At 43.0% G+C, this 15,481-nt stretch overlaps 2 protein-coding genes across 4 annotated transcripts in view; one reads left to right on the forward strand and one right to left on the reverse strand.

The window, feature by feature from the left end:
• Positions 1–906: 906 nt before the first annotated feature.
• LOC310988300 (twist-related protein 2-like) lies at positions 907–1,554 on the forward strand (the record flags this gene model as incomplete). The annotated part of the gene is made up of 1 exon (XM_083974847.1): positions 907–1,554. One exon carries the CDS (start codon positions 907–909, stop codon positions 1,552–1,554), a length of 648 nt encoding a protein of 215 aa, XP_083830973.1.
• A 5,863-nt stretch (positions 1,555–7,417) lies between these two features.
• hdac7a (histone deacetylase 7a) overlaps positions 7,418–15,481 on the reverse strand; it is a 57,602-nt gene continuing 49,538 nt past the window's right edge. For all 3 annotated transcript variants that reach the window (XM_083975115.1, XM_083975116.1, XM_083975117.1), the window contains 5 exons: positions 11,980–12,098; positions 11,416–11,549; positions 11,019–11,100; positions 10,730–10,868; positions 7,418–10,608 (listed from right to left, as the gene is read on the reverse strand). In XM_083975115.1, coding sequence (XP_083831241.1) covers positions 10,566–10,608; positions 10,730–10,868; positions 11,019–11,100; positions 11,416–11,549; positions 11,980–12,098 — 517 coding nt within the window. In that variant the 3' untranslated portion in view covers positions 7,418–10,565. The remainder of the gene's footprint in view (positions 10,609–10,729; positions 10,869–11,018; positions 11,101–11,415; positions 11,550–11,979; positions 12,099–15,481) is intronic.

The following is a 15,481-nucleotide window of genomic DNA, read 5'->3' on the forward strand; positions in this document are numbered from 1 at the left end:
ACCATTACTGCATCTGCCTGGAATGCAATGTCTTCAGAATATCATCACTTTTCATTTTGTCTGAGGCACAGAGATCCACCATGTGGCTGAAAAATGTAGGTGGATTTGTCCAACTGTCAAACCAGAGACAAAAAAAATATTTTCAGAGCTTCTTTTTCCTTTTCTCTGAACTATATAGAGAGCAACTGATGCTGGTGCTGAGCTCTGCTGAGGGAGACAGGAGAGGATGGGGGGATGGTAAGGACTCGCTTCGGAGGAAATCTGGAACCTATAAACTTGGGCAACTTCTATGACAAGAAGTAAACGTCACAACGGTTGGATTTGGTTGGCTGCGCGGCACACCTTTGTCTCCGCCTCGTCCCTTCGATCGAACCAATCCCTTACGATTCATTCTTCCTGTTGTCTTAAGCTCAGCTGTCCAAAAAAAGGCTTGCGGACCAATCGGAGAGACAGATGGGTGGGTAGCTGAGAGTTTCACGGTCTCCTCCCTTTAAAAAGTCAGATTCAGGTTGCTGCTGTCTCACATGCAGCCACAGGAGTGAGGCATGAGAACAGTCCAGTTTGCCGATGTAGTGTACACTGACAGAGACTGGGAGGAGATCTTTAGACGAGGTTCCATGTGAGTGGATGAAGGAGCTTTGTGGTAAACCAAAGCTGAGTGTTGATGGCTTAGCGTGTTTGGATGGGACACATTTTAAAAAAAGAGAGACTGTTGGAGAAGAAGGACACAGCAGAGGGCCAGAGAAACACAACGTAACAGAGGGAGTTCCTGAAGACGACCTGAACACAGTGTGAAAGAGGAAGAGGGGGAGTGGAGAGAGACACACTGAAGATATTCAGAGCAGCACTGAAGGATAGAGAATCACATAAAGAAGAGAGAAAACTCAAGAAAAAACGTGGCCAAGCATGAGAGAGGAGGAGCAGTCTAATGATGACCACCCTGAGGGAGGGGTGGTTTCCAGCAAGGAGAACATGGGGAGACCACCTTCGAACGCATGTCCTGTTGTTGTAGCGACGCCGGGGGTCAACGGGCGTAAACGGCAGACGGGCCCACGCACAGAGGATCACGTTACCGCTGTGACCCCCACCACATCAGCAAACTACAGCAAGGTCAAGCCAGGGGACGACGTCCAGATCTACACCCCGACCGGACCCAAAAGGCTCAAGAGGAGTCCTCAGCATCGGCCACCTTCCTCAGGCCCGTCCCTTTCTCCTGTCCCCGGCCCCAGTCCTGGAGGTCTCTCAGCCCTCGAGGACCCACATGCCCAGCGGGTGATCGCCAACATCCGGGAGCGGCAGCGGACACAATCCCTGAACGACGCCTTTGCCTCACTGCGTAAGATAATTCCTACGCTCCCCTCTGACAAACTGAGCAAGATACAGACCCTCAAGTTGGCATCACGTTACATTGACTTCCTGTACCAGGTACTGCAGAGTGACGAGATGGACTCTAAGCTGGCTGGATGCAACTACCTGGCCCATGAAAGACTGAGCTATGCCTTCTCCGTGTGGAGAATGGAGGGGGCCTGGTCGACCATGTCCGCCGGTCACTAACCACTGCCTGGAAGCAGGACTCGTCTTTTGACTGCTGCCCGATAACGTGTGACGAATTTCTCAAGACGGAAATATTCTTACTTGACACAGACAGCTCACCAGTGGCCGACCAGTAGACTGACACACCTCAGCATGGATTATCCAGCTGCCTCAATGGAAAGACTATCTGACCCTTGATAGTTTTATGTGAGCATTTAAGCCACCGCACCTTTATGAAAGATGTAGTACCTGACATTGTTGTCGATCTACATATCAGATGTAAATATGGATTGTGCGTGATTCTGTTGTTTTTCTTGCCACAAGCAACTCTTACTGCTCACATGTGCCAGTGACAGGTCTGGAGAAATGAAGTTTTTTTTTTCTTTTTTCCCCCCCCGACATTTGTACTCTGTTTACATAGATCACAGTGGAGGGCAGGACAGGAGAGAGACAAAAACAACCAGACTTCATTCAACAATTAGTCAAGTCAACAACCTGACGATGGTACGGGATGCAGTGCCATAATTGTTGCCTCCACATGACAGCACAACTCTTTGACCCCTCGGCTTTCTTGGGAAGGTTGACCTCTGGTTCGATCATCATCATCATCATCATCATCATCATCATCATCGTCACCCTTGATTTATCTGCCATCATTGTCATCATCATCGTTACCATTGTCATCATCATAGGTATGCATTCTTTCACCTGCATGTGATGCTCATTTTAAATTTTTGTTTAAGTTAATTTCTGCCCCAGGTGGACAAGTGTAAGCAAGTTGTATATAACACATACAGAGCAACAACCAGAGAACACAGAGGAGGGATTAGACAAAAGGTCAGAGCTGGGAAGACAAGATTTGATGTTTGAACGAAGACAGGCTGGGACCTTTGACTTTTCCGTACCCTTTCAACTCCTACTTTTCCGACACTCTGACATATTATGAATCCCTGACCACCTCTGAACCCAAACGACAGTGGAAAAAGTAGCCGCGGGCAGCCGTCATCCTGACTTAAGTTTCTCCTCTTCATACCCAAACCAAGCCCCTTTGTTTCTTCCAGCGCCAAAAACAACTCTCCTCTTGAAATTCTTTCCTCTCATTTTGGCCCAAATTTGCTTGCGTTGCATGAAACCGTGATACAGCTACAGCGAGCTGACGAGGAGGCGTAATGAAAACAAACGGTCTCTAGAAGCCATGAATCATTTGTGTCACCATCAAAGGGGGGAGGCTGATGTGCCTCCCCGCTGGGCTCCCATAAACCACTGGGAGTGATGGAGGAGGTGAGAGCTGATTTATACGCACGCAAATGAGCCATCATGCATAGGTGTAGTCGTGCGCGCGCACCCAGGCACTAAAACACACTCACACACACATCCCCCCACATCTTGAGTTTTAAAAAAGAACCCGGGTGCCCTTCACATCCATAATTACCAAATTATACACAAGCACCAAAGCAACAAAAGCCAGTTTTTGCATTATTGCGCCTCAGATGTCGGTCTCACATGAAAGAGACCAAATGCCAAGCAAACAGCACCTGCAAGGTTTAGCTTTCATTTCGTATAAACACCCAAACTACAAGGAAATGGGGTCTGACATGGTGTTTGTATTCAACACATATCCATGACAAACCACTTCTTCCTTCATTGCCAATATGCATGAAGCCCAGCAACCTATCATTAGAATGTCCCGGGGAGGTGGCTAATGTTTCCAGCTCCTATGAAGTCTTTGACTGAGCCCCACAGTCAGCACAGTGTGGTCTCAGAGGACTAACCTTCACTGACATGTTACAAGACACTTGACATTTAAAAAGAATTCACTTCTTGGAGAGAGGGGAAAAAAGCAGCCCCTGTGCATTTTGTTTATGAAATGAACATTAATTCTAGACATGATGGCATCTGCAATTTTTACTCCAGAACTCTTTGTGCAGTGATTGATGATTTGCACATTTGGAAACAATGAGCCAGAGTGCTTTTGCTAACTTTGGCACATTCCTCATTTTAATGCCGATGTATGTTTGAAGCCATTTTCTGACTTGACAAGTTGATGCAGGAATCTTAAAGCTAAAAGTGGTAACGTTTAGGGGGTAAGGGTTAGGGTTACAGCATTCTGGAAATATAAAGAAATATGTTCATGTACAGCAGTAATCTGGAAATCCTTCTGTCCATTGTTCAATGATACATATAGTAAAATCACAAACTCCTAAATGAGTGTCAGTAACATGTCTCAATTTTTTATCTTTCCAGCTGCTGAATGCAGTGACTGTGATCTTCCCTCTACATCTCCATGCTCCCTGCTGCCATTTCTTCCTTCCAAATCACATGGACTTTGTTGCAGACAGAAACCTTTAGGTACCTCACTTTTGGATAGAAAAGAAAAAAAGACTTTAAAAATAATAAAATGCATCTTGTTTGGGATGCAGACTGACATTTCTCTGGACCAGCTACACCTACAAAAAATCTCATTTATTGAGAAGAAACTGGCAACCCAGGTCAAGTTGGAGCAGTGTTTCTGTTCAGTTTTTTTTTTTTTTTTTCTCTTCGTTTCATACTCTTTTCCCCTGGAGATTATTCTAAGGAAACTTATATAATAGCTGTCACTGGAAAAATACTACAGTTAACGCTAGACTCCAATCTCAGATAATAGTGTGTTCATCTCTACTACATGTGTTTACAACCAGCGTGAGACTCTTTTTTTTTGTTTTGAGAGCATTTACTTGAAGTATACAGTGTGGTGCTTATGACAAACAACACTGATACAGTTTGACTGATTATAAACATTACAAGCAGAAACATCCCTGCAGGATTAGATTTCGTGATACACACCGCACATGTATCATTATTTGTCTGAAAAATAAAAGTTTCTTCAAAAGGTTTCCTGTTGTTTGGCTAAAACTGGATGATGATGAACAGCACAAAGATTTACACTGGCACCACACCCTCTTAGTCTCCTGTCTCTCTTGTTAAACTGTCTCTCTCTTGTTTTCCCTTCCTTCCTCCATCCCCCGCTCTCTGTCCTTTTTTTTTTTTTAATGAGGTATGTGTGCCTCTGCCTGGTCACTGAGGAACAGTTAATGCCTCCAAAAAGAACACGGTTAATATGCAATTAAGGGCTCTGGGGGATATTTACAGCCCGTGTGGACTTTAAAAAAAAACTCTTGGCTGTTGCTTGATCTGTTCAGTTGTGTATTTTCATGCCTGAGCATAGAGTTAAATCATTAAAACTCTGCACAAGTTTGAAGTAGAAAAAAAAATAAAGGAGTAAATTCTGAAAATACAAATAGTTTAGCTGATCAGTGTAAGAAAATAAATACTCCATCATCTATTAGACCACATACATGACAAAACACTACACATGCACTGATGTCTGCTGATTTCTGTTGACACAGCTTCCTGGTACTTTCCTAAATCCACATTGTAAGTTAATTAGAGGCTAATTAGTCCCACACACGTGTCAGCATCTCTCACAGATCTAAAGACCAAGAATAGCTGCATATTTTCTCAGTGACACTGCTTGAAAATGTTCTTTCTTTCCTCTTAAATGTGACAGCTTTGAAACACTGCAGCAAATGTGATGTTCATGTGTGCTGAGTTATCAGTGGGTGCAGCCACTTACAGCCTCTGGTCATGCTCAGGTGTCTCCAGATTGATTAGACTGACTGATTAGAGTGAGGCGTCAATGAGTGGGGTGTCGAAACTGCTCGTGGCTTAAAGATACAGTGATTAGATCAACTTTTCTCTCTGCCTCTTTGCCAATAAAACCTCTGTCAACTCTTAGTTTACCTTGAAAGAGTCATGTGACATCTTATTAATTGGGAGAAGTTTTAATTCACAGGCCTGATGAGTTTTAGGGTTAGGGTTAGTTTTTTTTTTTGTGGGTGCTGGTTGTTAGCAGGTGACTAATTAGAGACGTTGCTGATGTTGTTGAGTCACAGCTGTGATCCATCACAGCGTTTACATCATCCATCATGTGAACGGATGGGAAACATGCTAATGACGTCCAAGCATTCATGTCATCTCAAATGGAAAAGTGCTACCATAGCTACCAACAAACTGGATCTAGAGTATCATGTAATGACTATGATTTATGAATTAGATGCTTGTATGATTGTGGTTGGATCTCTGGGGGTTAAAAAGACCCTGCACATTTTCACTCTCCATGCAGCATGACATTTGAGTTTAATTAAACTGAACTGAAAGTGGACTGTATTTGTTTTTCCAAGCATTTCTGTAAGACACAGGTTAGATGTAGCGTAATGTTTGGTGTGAGGACCTACTTTCAGCCTTTGGTATGTTTGATAAATGAGACAGAGTCCAGTAATTGTGATTTCTTTCTCTCTCTTTTTTTTTTGGGAATAACCCCTAACCCCTAACCCTAACCCTGCCCCTGCCCCTGTTGATACTGTGATACTTCCTGAAATGTCTACAATTTTAAGCTCATATTCTCTAAGCTAACACATTTTATTGTAGAAATACCCATTTATTTCCTCTTAACTCATTGAGTGCCGCTCCTTTCCAAAGTTTTAGTCAAGTGTACCGGCAATTTAGACCATTTTTGACGATTTATGTAGAGCCATAGTGTATTCTATATTATTGCCACCAACACATACTGTAGCTCATTTGAAAGGTGAAACTTTATGCGTCAAATGGCCACAAACCGTTTGTTTCTACGTGCCTCCATTCCTGAGACAAGTCAAGCTAAACATGGCTGGGTTTCATCAAAATCCCTCCTTTTTTTCTAGAAAAGGAGATACAGCGTCTTTTATGAAAGGTGCTCTGTTTGTGCCTGTCGCTCTTCTGACACTCGCATTTCTGGATCAAAGGGCTCGTGTAAGATAAATATATACAACAATTGTTGTTCTATTCACAAAACCACCATCGGGGGCGGGGGGCGCCACTAAACAACACTAACACAGACGCACCGCGCTGTGTCACATCCTCTCGCCGCGGAGCGTGAGGGTCAGTCGGCCACAGCGGCTCGGGAACACCGGTCCCGCCGGTGGTCGCGGTCCGTCTGTGGTACGGGTCGGTGCCGGCAGCCTGCTTTGGTCCAGAGACCATCAGATTTTACCGCGGGAGGACTTTGGGGAGGACACGGTGTTGCTCCAGATGAAGACCGGGCGGGACAGTGGGCTGAGAGCTTCCTGTTTCAGCTCCGAGCTGCTGGAGCCTCGCGGGTGAGAGCAGAGCAGCTGCTGCATCCACATGCAGAACTCTGTTTGCAAAAGCCCAGTTATGATAAAAACTTCCAGATCATGAGCTGTCATGAGACTTTGATCGTCATCTATTTCAGTTCTGCTCGTCGTAGAGTCCCCAAATTTACACATAAGGTGTATTAAAGTGTCTATTTTCATAATTAAAAAAAAAAGCAAAAAACGTAAAATCTCGTTTTTGGCACTCAACGCATGGGAACGAAAAACGAGAAATTACGTGGTTGGCACTCAATGAGTTAAAAACAAAAATATCTGAAAAAATAATACAATGAAGCATTTTCTTTTTCACAATTAACTTCAGATTGTTCCCATACAATCATTTGGACAATGCTCACCTAAATAGCCTTAAGTCCAATCTGTTACTGCAGTCAGTGATAGTATTCAGTTTGATCACAGGACTTTTTAGAAACAGTGTGTGACAAATTCATCTCCAATATTATTTCCCTTTTTTCCATTAAACGTTTCAGAATCAGGATATGGTGAAGATGATCACTATTTTATTCATTTATGAAAAAAATATTATGCAAACAATTTTATATGATCATGTTTGGACAAGAGAGGAAGTATAAAAACGGGCTTATACTGGATTTTTTTTTTTTTTTTTAATCAAGAGGAAAAGACAAAAATAACAGTACAAAATAGACAATCTTTCTATACATACACATGGTAGGAAATGTAAAGGGGAAATAACACATACGGGTGAATAATAAAGAATAGCAATGAAACAAAGATTTCAATGTCATGTTTTTTTTAGATACAGAGTTACTGTAAGTCCAGTTAGTTAAAGTTACCAATACACATACAACTGAATGCATCAAGGCACATGTGTGACATGTGTATTTTGGTCTCAAAGTTTCTATTTACAGTGTCTTTCTTTAAGAAGAAGGTACAAATGACATCAGTAATAAAGGGAATTAAGAGTTGAGGCAATACTGGCCTCTATAAGACAAAAAAACAGCCACTGGGAATATAATACAGGAGAGGTCACTTACAGTATTAGACAGACTCACACATAAACACACACATTCTGACACTTGCAAATCCACACACATGACAAAAGTTTACATAATGTACTAGTGCACATGCAGTCACACACACACACACACTCTCTCTTTCACTCTCACACATTTACAGACAGAAAACATTACTTCATAGACACCGCGTGCACCTGCTGGGCGTGCTGTGTAAGACAGGCACAGCATGGCGTTCGAATGCTGTCACTAGTTGTTAAGAATACTATGAACAACACTAAGAATGACGCACTTTTGTTTGCACTAGTTTCAGAATAAAAGTCCCCAATGCAACATTTCCTTAATTATTCCTACTGGGATGGAGCAGTAGTGCAACAGCAGAGGGACCTCAGACGGACCGACTGTCCTGTCGTCTGCTATAAAAACTCTGAGTCCTTCTGTTGGGCAGATGCTGCCCAGGGTCTGACTAAACTCTCATACAGTTCCCTACCTGAACGCTATACTGACAATAGCTCCTTCAGCCAGTTAAATGAACTTGCAGTGGAGGTCGTGCTTATTTTATTCTAGATTTTCCAAAAGCTGTATTTACACATAAACATCTCTTTTTATCAAATCTGTTGACGAAAGGATTGTGCTGCTTTTAAAATCCAATCATGGACGTAAAAACTCAAAAGCAACAACTTTCAGACAAAAGCCACATGAGATCCACAAGTTAAATATGAATCTGATCAGTCTCAGTTTCACTCTGAGACTTTTAGTGTCCACTCGCTGCTTCAAATGATTAAAAATAAGAGTCAAATTTTGTCAAAAGTAATCATCTATATTCTTCTATCTGCAGCTGTAATCTAAAAAACATTAGCATTGGTCATCAAATGGTCAAATCTAGTGTACATGACAAATGGACTTTTGCAAACTAATAATCATGATCATGTTAGCTTTACTTGTGGAATGCAGAGCCCTTACACCCCTCTGCAGCAGAGGAGTGTTATTATGATATGACTAGGTTGATGGTAACATGACGAGGAGTGTAGTTGCTGAGCACGGCTGCAGAGAAGAGTCACATATGGGAAACACATAACACTCACAAAACACATTCAAACAGAAACACAATGCATTCGTTTCCTTAATTAGCCTGTGGTGAAGCCTGGACTCCAAAACATTCAGACCAAGCGAGGGTGACTGTACTCATCACACACAAATACAAAAGTCTGCATATATGATGTTCACCTAAATCCACAGGTTCAAATGTCGTCTTCTTAAACATAGAGTAAGAGCAGTGTCCGCACTGGTCCCTCGTGCTGCTTGCATACAGTCCCGTTGCCATGTGCAGGCTGTTTTTCTTTCTTTTTTTTAAGGCAGTTTTCTTTGGGTGATGTCCATTAAGTGCATTTACATTATTGCCGCCATTGAACAATACAATGGTCCTCAGTGGTGCTATGGTGGAATGAATGCTCCTTTAGTCTCAAATATAAACAAGAATATACAGTATTCAATACTAGTGGTACATCAACAGTTCATCATTGCTTTGTACATGTTGTATGTGTATATGTACGTGTATGTGTATGTGTGTGTGTGTGTGTGTGTGTGTGTGTGTGTGTGTGTGTGTGTGTGTGTGTGTGTGTGTGTGTGTGTGTGTATTTAAGACACTGAACAGGAGTGAAAAATAACCCTGCTACTAAACCCTTGCCTACTTTTCAGATGAACTTCAGAGGAAATACAACTGTACAGTATTTCGGCCAAAATAAGTCCAAAGACTGAGTCAGAGACTTCATAAGACATCTCATAAAGAGTGGGAAAAATATAGCAAACACCATTTCATCCAAATCTTCAAAAAAAAAAGAAAAAGAAAAAAAAAACCTAACTATTAAATAACCTAAAGAGAGGAGTTGTTTTTTTCCCAGAGCTTTGGAATTTCTTATGGTTCACATTATGGAATGAACAGTGCAATTAAAAAACAGGGACATTTGCCCTTTCTTTGTTTCTACAAAAACCACAGTTGTCCTTTTTGTGTCTTCATTTTCTCTCTTTCCCTTGAGTACTTCGTTGTCTACTTTTAGTGGTTAACTGCATGTGATGACATCGTTAAAACAGACAATCTCCGTGTGTTCTTCTCCATGTTCTTTCTTTTTGATGTGGCCACTTCTTTCTTTGTGTTTTTTTTGTTGTTGTTGTTGTTGTTGGTTTTTCTTTTTTGCATCTTATCCATCAGGTGCATGTGCATGCAGTACATGCTTTCACCTGGTGTCATACAGTAGGTTCATTCTGCGTCATCCGTCCTGCAATACATTTGGTCGACAGTTGCTTCAGCTCTGATATGGATGAAGCGATTGTGGCACGAGAGAAAAGAGTTTATAATCCAAAGTCGTCTCCTTCTGGAACCAGATGTTGGTCTTTTCTTTTAAGGCAAAAAAATTTAAGGCAACAAAACAGCTGCTGGTACATAGTGCTTCAAGAAGAATCAGTGTCTGTTCCTACAAAGGTTTGTGGTCACGGAGCTGTGGGTCGGGACCACGGTCCACTGTCAGTCAGGAGACATGAAAAGTCTATTAAAAATCATCTTGTATTGCTCTTTGGTGAGGTTTCAGGAGGTTTACCAGCTGCAGGTCGCGTCGCTGGCTTCAGCTGAGTGTTGACCAGCATTGAGGTGCTCATACTGTTGGTCTGTGAGAGGTTTCCGCATTGTGGGTCGGTGGACGTGCATGCGTTGGTGGATAAGGCAGATGGCCGGGACTCGGTGGCATTACAATACATGCCCAATCGTGGTAACGTGACAGCGCAAGAGATCCGAGGCCACAATATCGGGCCCAGACTCCTGAAGGTGAGTCTCTGTGAGGTGATTGGTCAGATCCTTCTACATGGAGTCGCTGTCATGCTCCATTGGCTCATCGGAGATACTGGAGGAGAAGGTGAGACACAGATGTAAGAGGAGAAAGTGTTTTTTTTGCCTTTGCCTTTGCTTGGTTGAATGACTGTGTGTGTGTGTGTGTGTGTCTGTGTGTGAGTGTGTGTCTGTACCTCTTGGTGGAGAGGACTCCCACTGAGAGTGAAGCCAAAGCATTGACAGCATCTGTTTCCTCACAGTCTCTTGTCTGAGCAGCCAGGTAGGACAGAGGCACTGAGCCACTGTGAGCCTTCACACTCTGCCAGTACTGACCTGCAAAAGCCACACACACGCACACAGGTTACTACAGTAGTGTCATTGTGAGAAAAAACAAAACTAATCTGGAGTCTGTTCTGATGCAACAACAATACAAACAACAAAAAAATAGAAGTGTAGCAGAAGAATATTGTCAGTGCTGCTCACTTTGTATCTGGATGACCGTCTGCAGGGAGCGGACGGCGTTAGCGTTGGGCTTCTGGAGCAGCACGTCTTCAGGCAGTGGCTCCTACAGGACAGAGACATGAGGACACAGTCAGTGACCTTCAGTCTTAAACTTTGGTCTTAGTCTGGAAACATTTCATTATCTTAATGGCTACTTAGAGATAATTTCTTGTTTAAAAACTGAATTTGTTCGTTGAATTTCTTTTTTTTTTTTTAGGTTTTCCATCCTGTCATGCCTGAGCTTTTAAAACCTCCACACATCCAAATTCTACAAACCCTGAGAAGTTACTTCCTTTCCATGCTTCCCTCGTGTATTGGTTACTCAGATAATCCGGAAGCACACGTTTAAAAACTGATTCCATTACCCAGCATGCCTTACCTGTATGCCCAAGAGTGCACTGACACAGGCCTCAGACGCGTCGCAGATAGCTGTGAGGTCATGACCTCCCTCAAGCGCCAAAACCAGACGACCCCCTGCTAGAGACATGAGCTGGCGAGTCAGGAAGCTGAAACCTGAGGTAGACAAACACACAGAAATGTTAACTTGAAGAATGAACCATGCAAAAGCCAACAAGAAGAATGAAGTTTGTGCTGTGAGCTGAGAACACGTATCGCAAGCCTTTGGTGTTACGTTTTACTATAATTTCTGATATTCTACAAAAACAAAGTTATATTTTTACCTTGTGGATCCTCCCACAGCAACATTACCAACTATCAATTACTATGATTATGGTTACATCAGTGATCAAGCCAGTTACAGTCGAGGACACAGCTCCTGCTCTTTGGTCCACGCTTGACAGGAGCTGTAATAATCTATTCATATCTCCGAACACTGGCAGCACGATAAAATAAAGCTCTTATTGGCTTCCCTTCCTAAGAACCAGGCCCTGAGGTAGTGGCTGGAGGTCGGACTCTGCGGCCTGTGGTAGAGAGCTATGCTTACATTTGGCGGAGACCTTGTACCCTCCCAGGGGAGCTGGGTGTCCGTCAGCAGCATCGAATCCAGCCGACACCAGGACGACGTCCGGGGAGAACTCCTGGGCAATGGGCATCACCACAGACCTGAGGACACAAACACAAGACACTGTAAATTAAAGAGTTTGATTATACAAATCACATAATAGTGTGTTTTATATCATTATTTTTCTTTTTTTTACCATAAATGCCAATGAAAAGCAAACTTCAAACACTTAACACTTAAAAAAAACAGTAATAGAATAACACAGAGGTTGAGTTCACACACAAGTCTCAATAATAATTTAGGAAATCTGGATCCTGAGATTTTAAAACTCAACATCACACCGTTGAACCTATCATCACACCCTAACATGCTAACACGCACCTGGTATGCCGACTTCAAGCGCACAATTCTACAGTCAACAGCCAGTTCCAAAGAGCAACACTTACTGTACTACACTATTTACTAAGTTAATGTGGTGATGTCACCTCGCTTGTTTTTCACCTCAAATCACAAACAAGGTGTAAAACCAGCGACATTCAGTCGCTATGTGAACAAAATGCATCTGTGTTGAATGGGAAACAAGAACAAGCAAGGAACAAGCAAGTCAGCAAATGAAGAGTCAGATGTGGGACAAACAGGGACACACATCAACACAGTGTCCAAACAGTGACTTTCAAAAAACTCACATCTTAGTTGATTCAAAGCATAATAACTCATATTCGTCTCATCAATATGCTCCTGGACGTTGTCACTAATATTCCAAACTGGATGATCTCTGCCACGACAAATATTTATGATCAAATCTACAAAAAGTTGTGAACAACTTTTGATCCCAGCGCAGCAGCTGACAAAAGACCATTGTCCCTGCTCTGGAGAGGCTGCAGAGCCTCGGGTCTGACGACTCATATTGTTTTGTCAGCTCTTCTCGCTGCACAGTGTTACTGGTGGACATCAAACACATGACCATTTCCTCCATGCTATTGTTGTTGAGGAGAGAGCGGTGGTGTCCTGAGGTGGAAAGAGGCTCAGCTCTGCGGCTCGACGCCGTCGGCAGAGTTCAAAGTCAGAGTGTGTGAGTCTGTTTCCCATTAGAGGCTTGTCACTCGCCTCACGTCACTGACAACACAGAGAAAAAGAGGAAAAACAGTCCATCTGGGATCCATTTACTTTCATTATTCTGCCTGGGGACTTTGGAGACCCCCCCCACCCCCTCCCCCCCCCCCTCCCTTTCACACACATACACACACACATATCCACACAGTGCAGTCATGACTACATGCAGATGGACAACATGAGCTCATAGACAAAAATGAGGACACACAGAGATAAAACACAAATACATTCCAGCATATACACGCAAATACAAAACACAAACATATATACACAGCGCACACACCCATTAACATATAATGCACGTAAACACACACACACACATACGCAAAGTCATAACAGCCCTTACATCACTATGTGGTGTATGTTGGGGCTCTGTTACACTTTGATTTGATAAATAATTCCTAAGACCTAAACTTCATCATAGTCATGTGGATATGAAGCAGAGCAAGCACACACACACACACACCTAACCGCAAAACCCAACCCCACCTCCCCTGTAGACCCATTAAAGGTCCTGCGCTCCCCCCAGAGAGAGTAACTACAGACAAACTAATGGAAAGATGGAGGGGAGGAGGGAAGGTGGAGGAGAGGAGGGGATGCTTATTAAAGATCAATCAAGGGAGGAGACGTAGAGGGGCAGTGTGTGTGTGTGTGTGTGTGTAGTGTGATGGTGGTGGTGGGGGCCTGGTTGATGGAAAAGAAGGGGGGGGGGTAGACTGAAGGATAAGGTGAAAATGCACCAACGCTCCTCAAACTTTCACCCATTAAATTGACTTCAATCAGTGGCATACACTCTTTTCCAGAGCTCAACTTTTGCAAACTTCATTAATTCCAAAGGGATGTGTGCAGCCTGAGTGGTGGGTGGGAGGTGGGGGCTTTTTTAGATTCTGATTCCATAAAGGAAAAATGCTGTTTGTTAAAACGTTAAAGCAAAGTGGCCTCTCATTACAGCAGAGATTATGTGTCCCTGCAGGATCATCATCATCATCATCATCATCATCATTGATTCTCTGAAGAAATTTTCAGCTCAAATTCCACCGGTTATTCCCTCTCACCTTTGTTCTTGACCTGATGAATAATTCCCAGCTCTGTTCGGAATCTGGAGAACAACTTTTTTTAGAAAGACGTTTTTTTTTTCAGCTGCTCGACAAGGGTAAAGATCTTAATCATGATTATTTTTGAAGTATATTTTGGGGCTTTTTTCACCTCTATTTGACAGGATAGTAGAGAGAGGGGGAATGACATGCAGTAAAGGGCCACCTGATGCAGGATTCGAACCGGGGCTGACTGCAGCGAGGACTATAGACTCTGCATATGGGGCGCCTGCGCAACCCACTGCACCACACGGCGCCCAATCGTAATTATTTTCATCAGTATCAGAGATCACAGTGTGTTAGTTGGGCAGGTTTGGGGGTTAAGGAGAGGAAGAATCAGCACAGATGAATCTTCTACAGCTTCTTGAAGATAAAGAGGAGACGACACGGTGGCTTGTTCCACCATCAGGAAAGCACAGATGAGAACAGTTTGGACTGCGATGGAGCGGCCCCAGAGCATGCGGCACTGAGAGAGTTGAGTTAAGTAGATGGGTGCCTCAGAAAGTAAGTTTTAGTGACATTCATTTGATTCAGGTGGCAACAGGTGGCAAGTAGGGATGGGCATTTTCAGTCATTTAAAAGTTAAAGCACTTTCAGTACCTTATGAATAAGTACCTGATTGCTCACAAATTATATAAATAAATATAATATTGTAAGAAAAGATATAGGCTTCTCTGACCAAGCCTACTGTTTGGCTGTGGATGGGAAGGAGATTATTGTGGCTACTGCACGGGCAAGTGAGAAGTTAAATGCTACTTGAATAATGACAGTACTTGTACCCATCCTTAGTAGTAAGAGTAGGTGGATGAGTTGTGTAGTGACATGACCTTTTGAGACTGATCCAGGACCAGTCACACCGCTGTGTTCTGTCAGGATTTCACTGCATCCTGGTGCTCTGGGTGGCTGAGATCCTGACCATGTAATCACATTATCTGCTTCATTTATTTCATGGGGATGAAGCTGTTTAATGTACTTTCAATACAAAGCAGAGAGAGCCTTGTCCCTCGTTATGTTTCAACACAGTATAATGATGTTATACAACAGTTCGAGTCCACCATAGTGTCATGTCTTCCCTCTCTCTACTCACATTTTCCTCTCATGTCTCCTTCTATATGAGCTATTACTAAAAGTGACCGGCGGTAGAAATGGCACCTTCTATTGGACTCAGTTCAACTTTCATCTGGAATCAGTGACCTCAGCTCACATCACATCTTTAAATCAGTATTATTTTCTATAACTGAGCAGGCAATTATCTGAGAGGTTTTGATGTGGTGAAC

The sequence above is a fragment of the Trachurus trachurus genome (genome assembly GCF_905171665.1).
Source record: "Trachurus trachurus genome assembly, chromosome: 7".
NCBI classification, from domain to species: domain Eukaryota; kingdom Metazoa; phylum Chordata; class Actinopteri; order Carangiformes; family Carangidae; genus Trachurus; species Trachurus trachurus.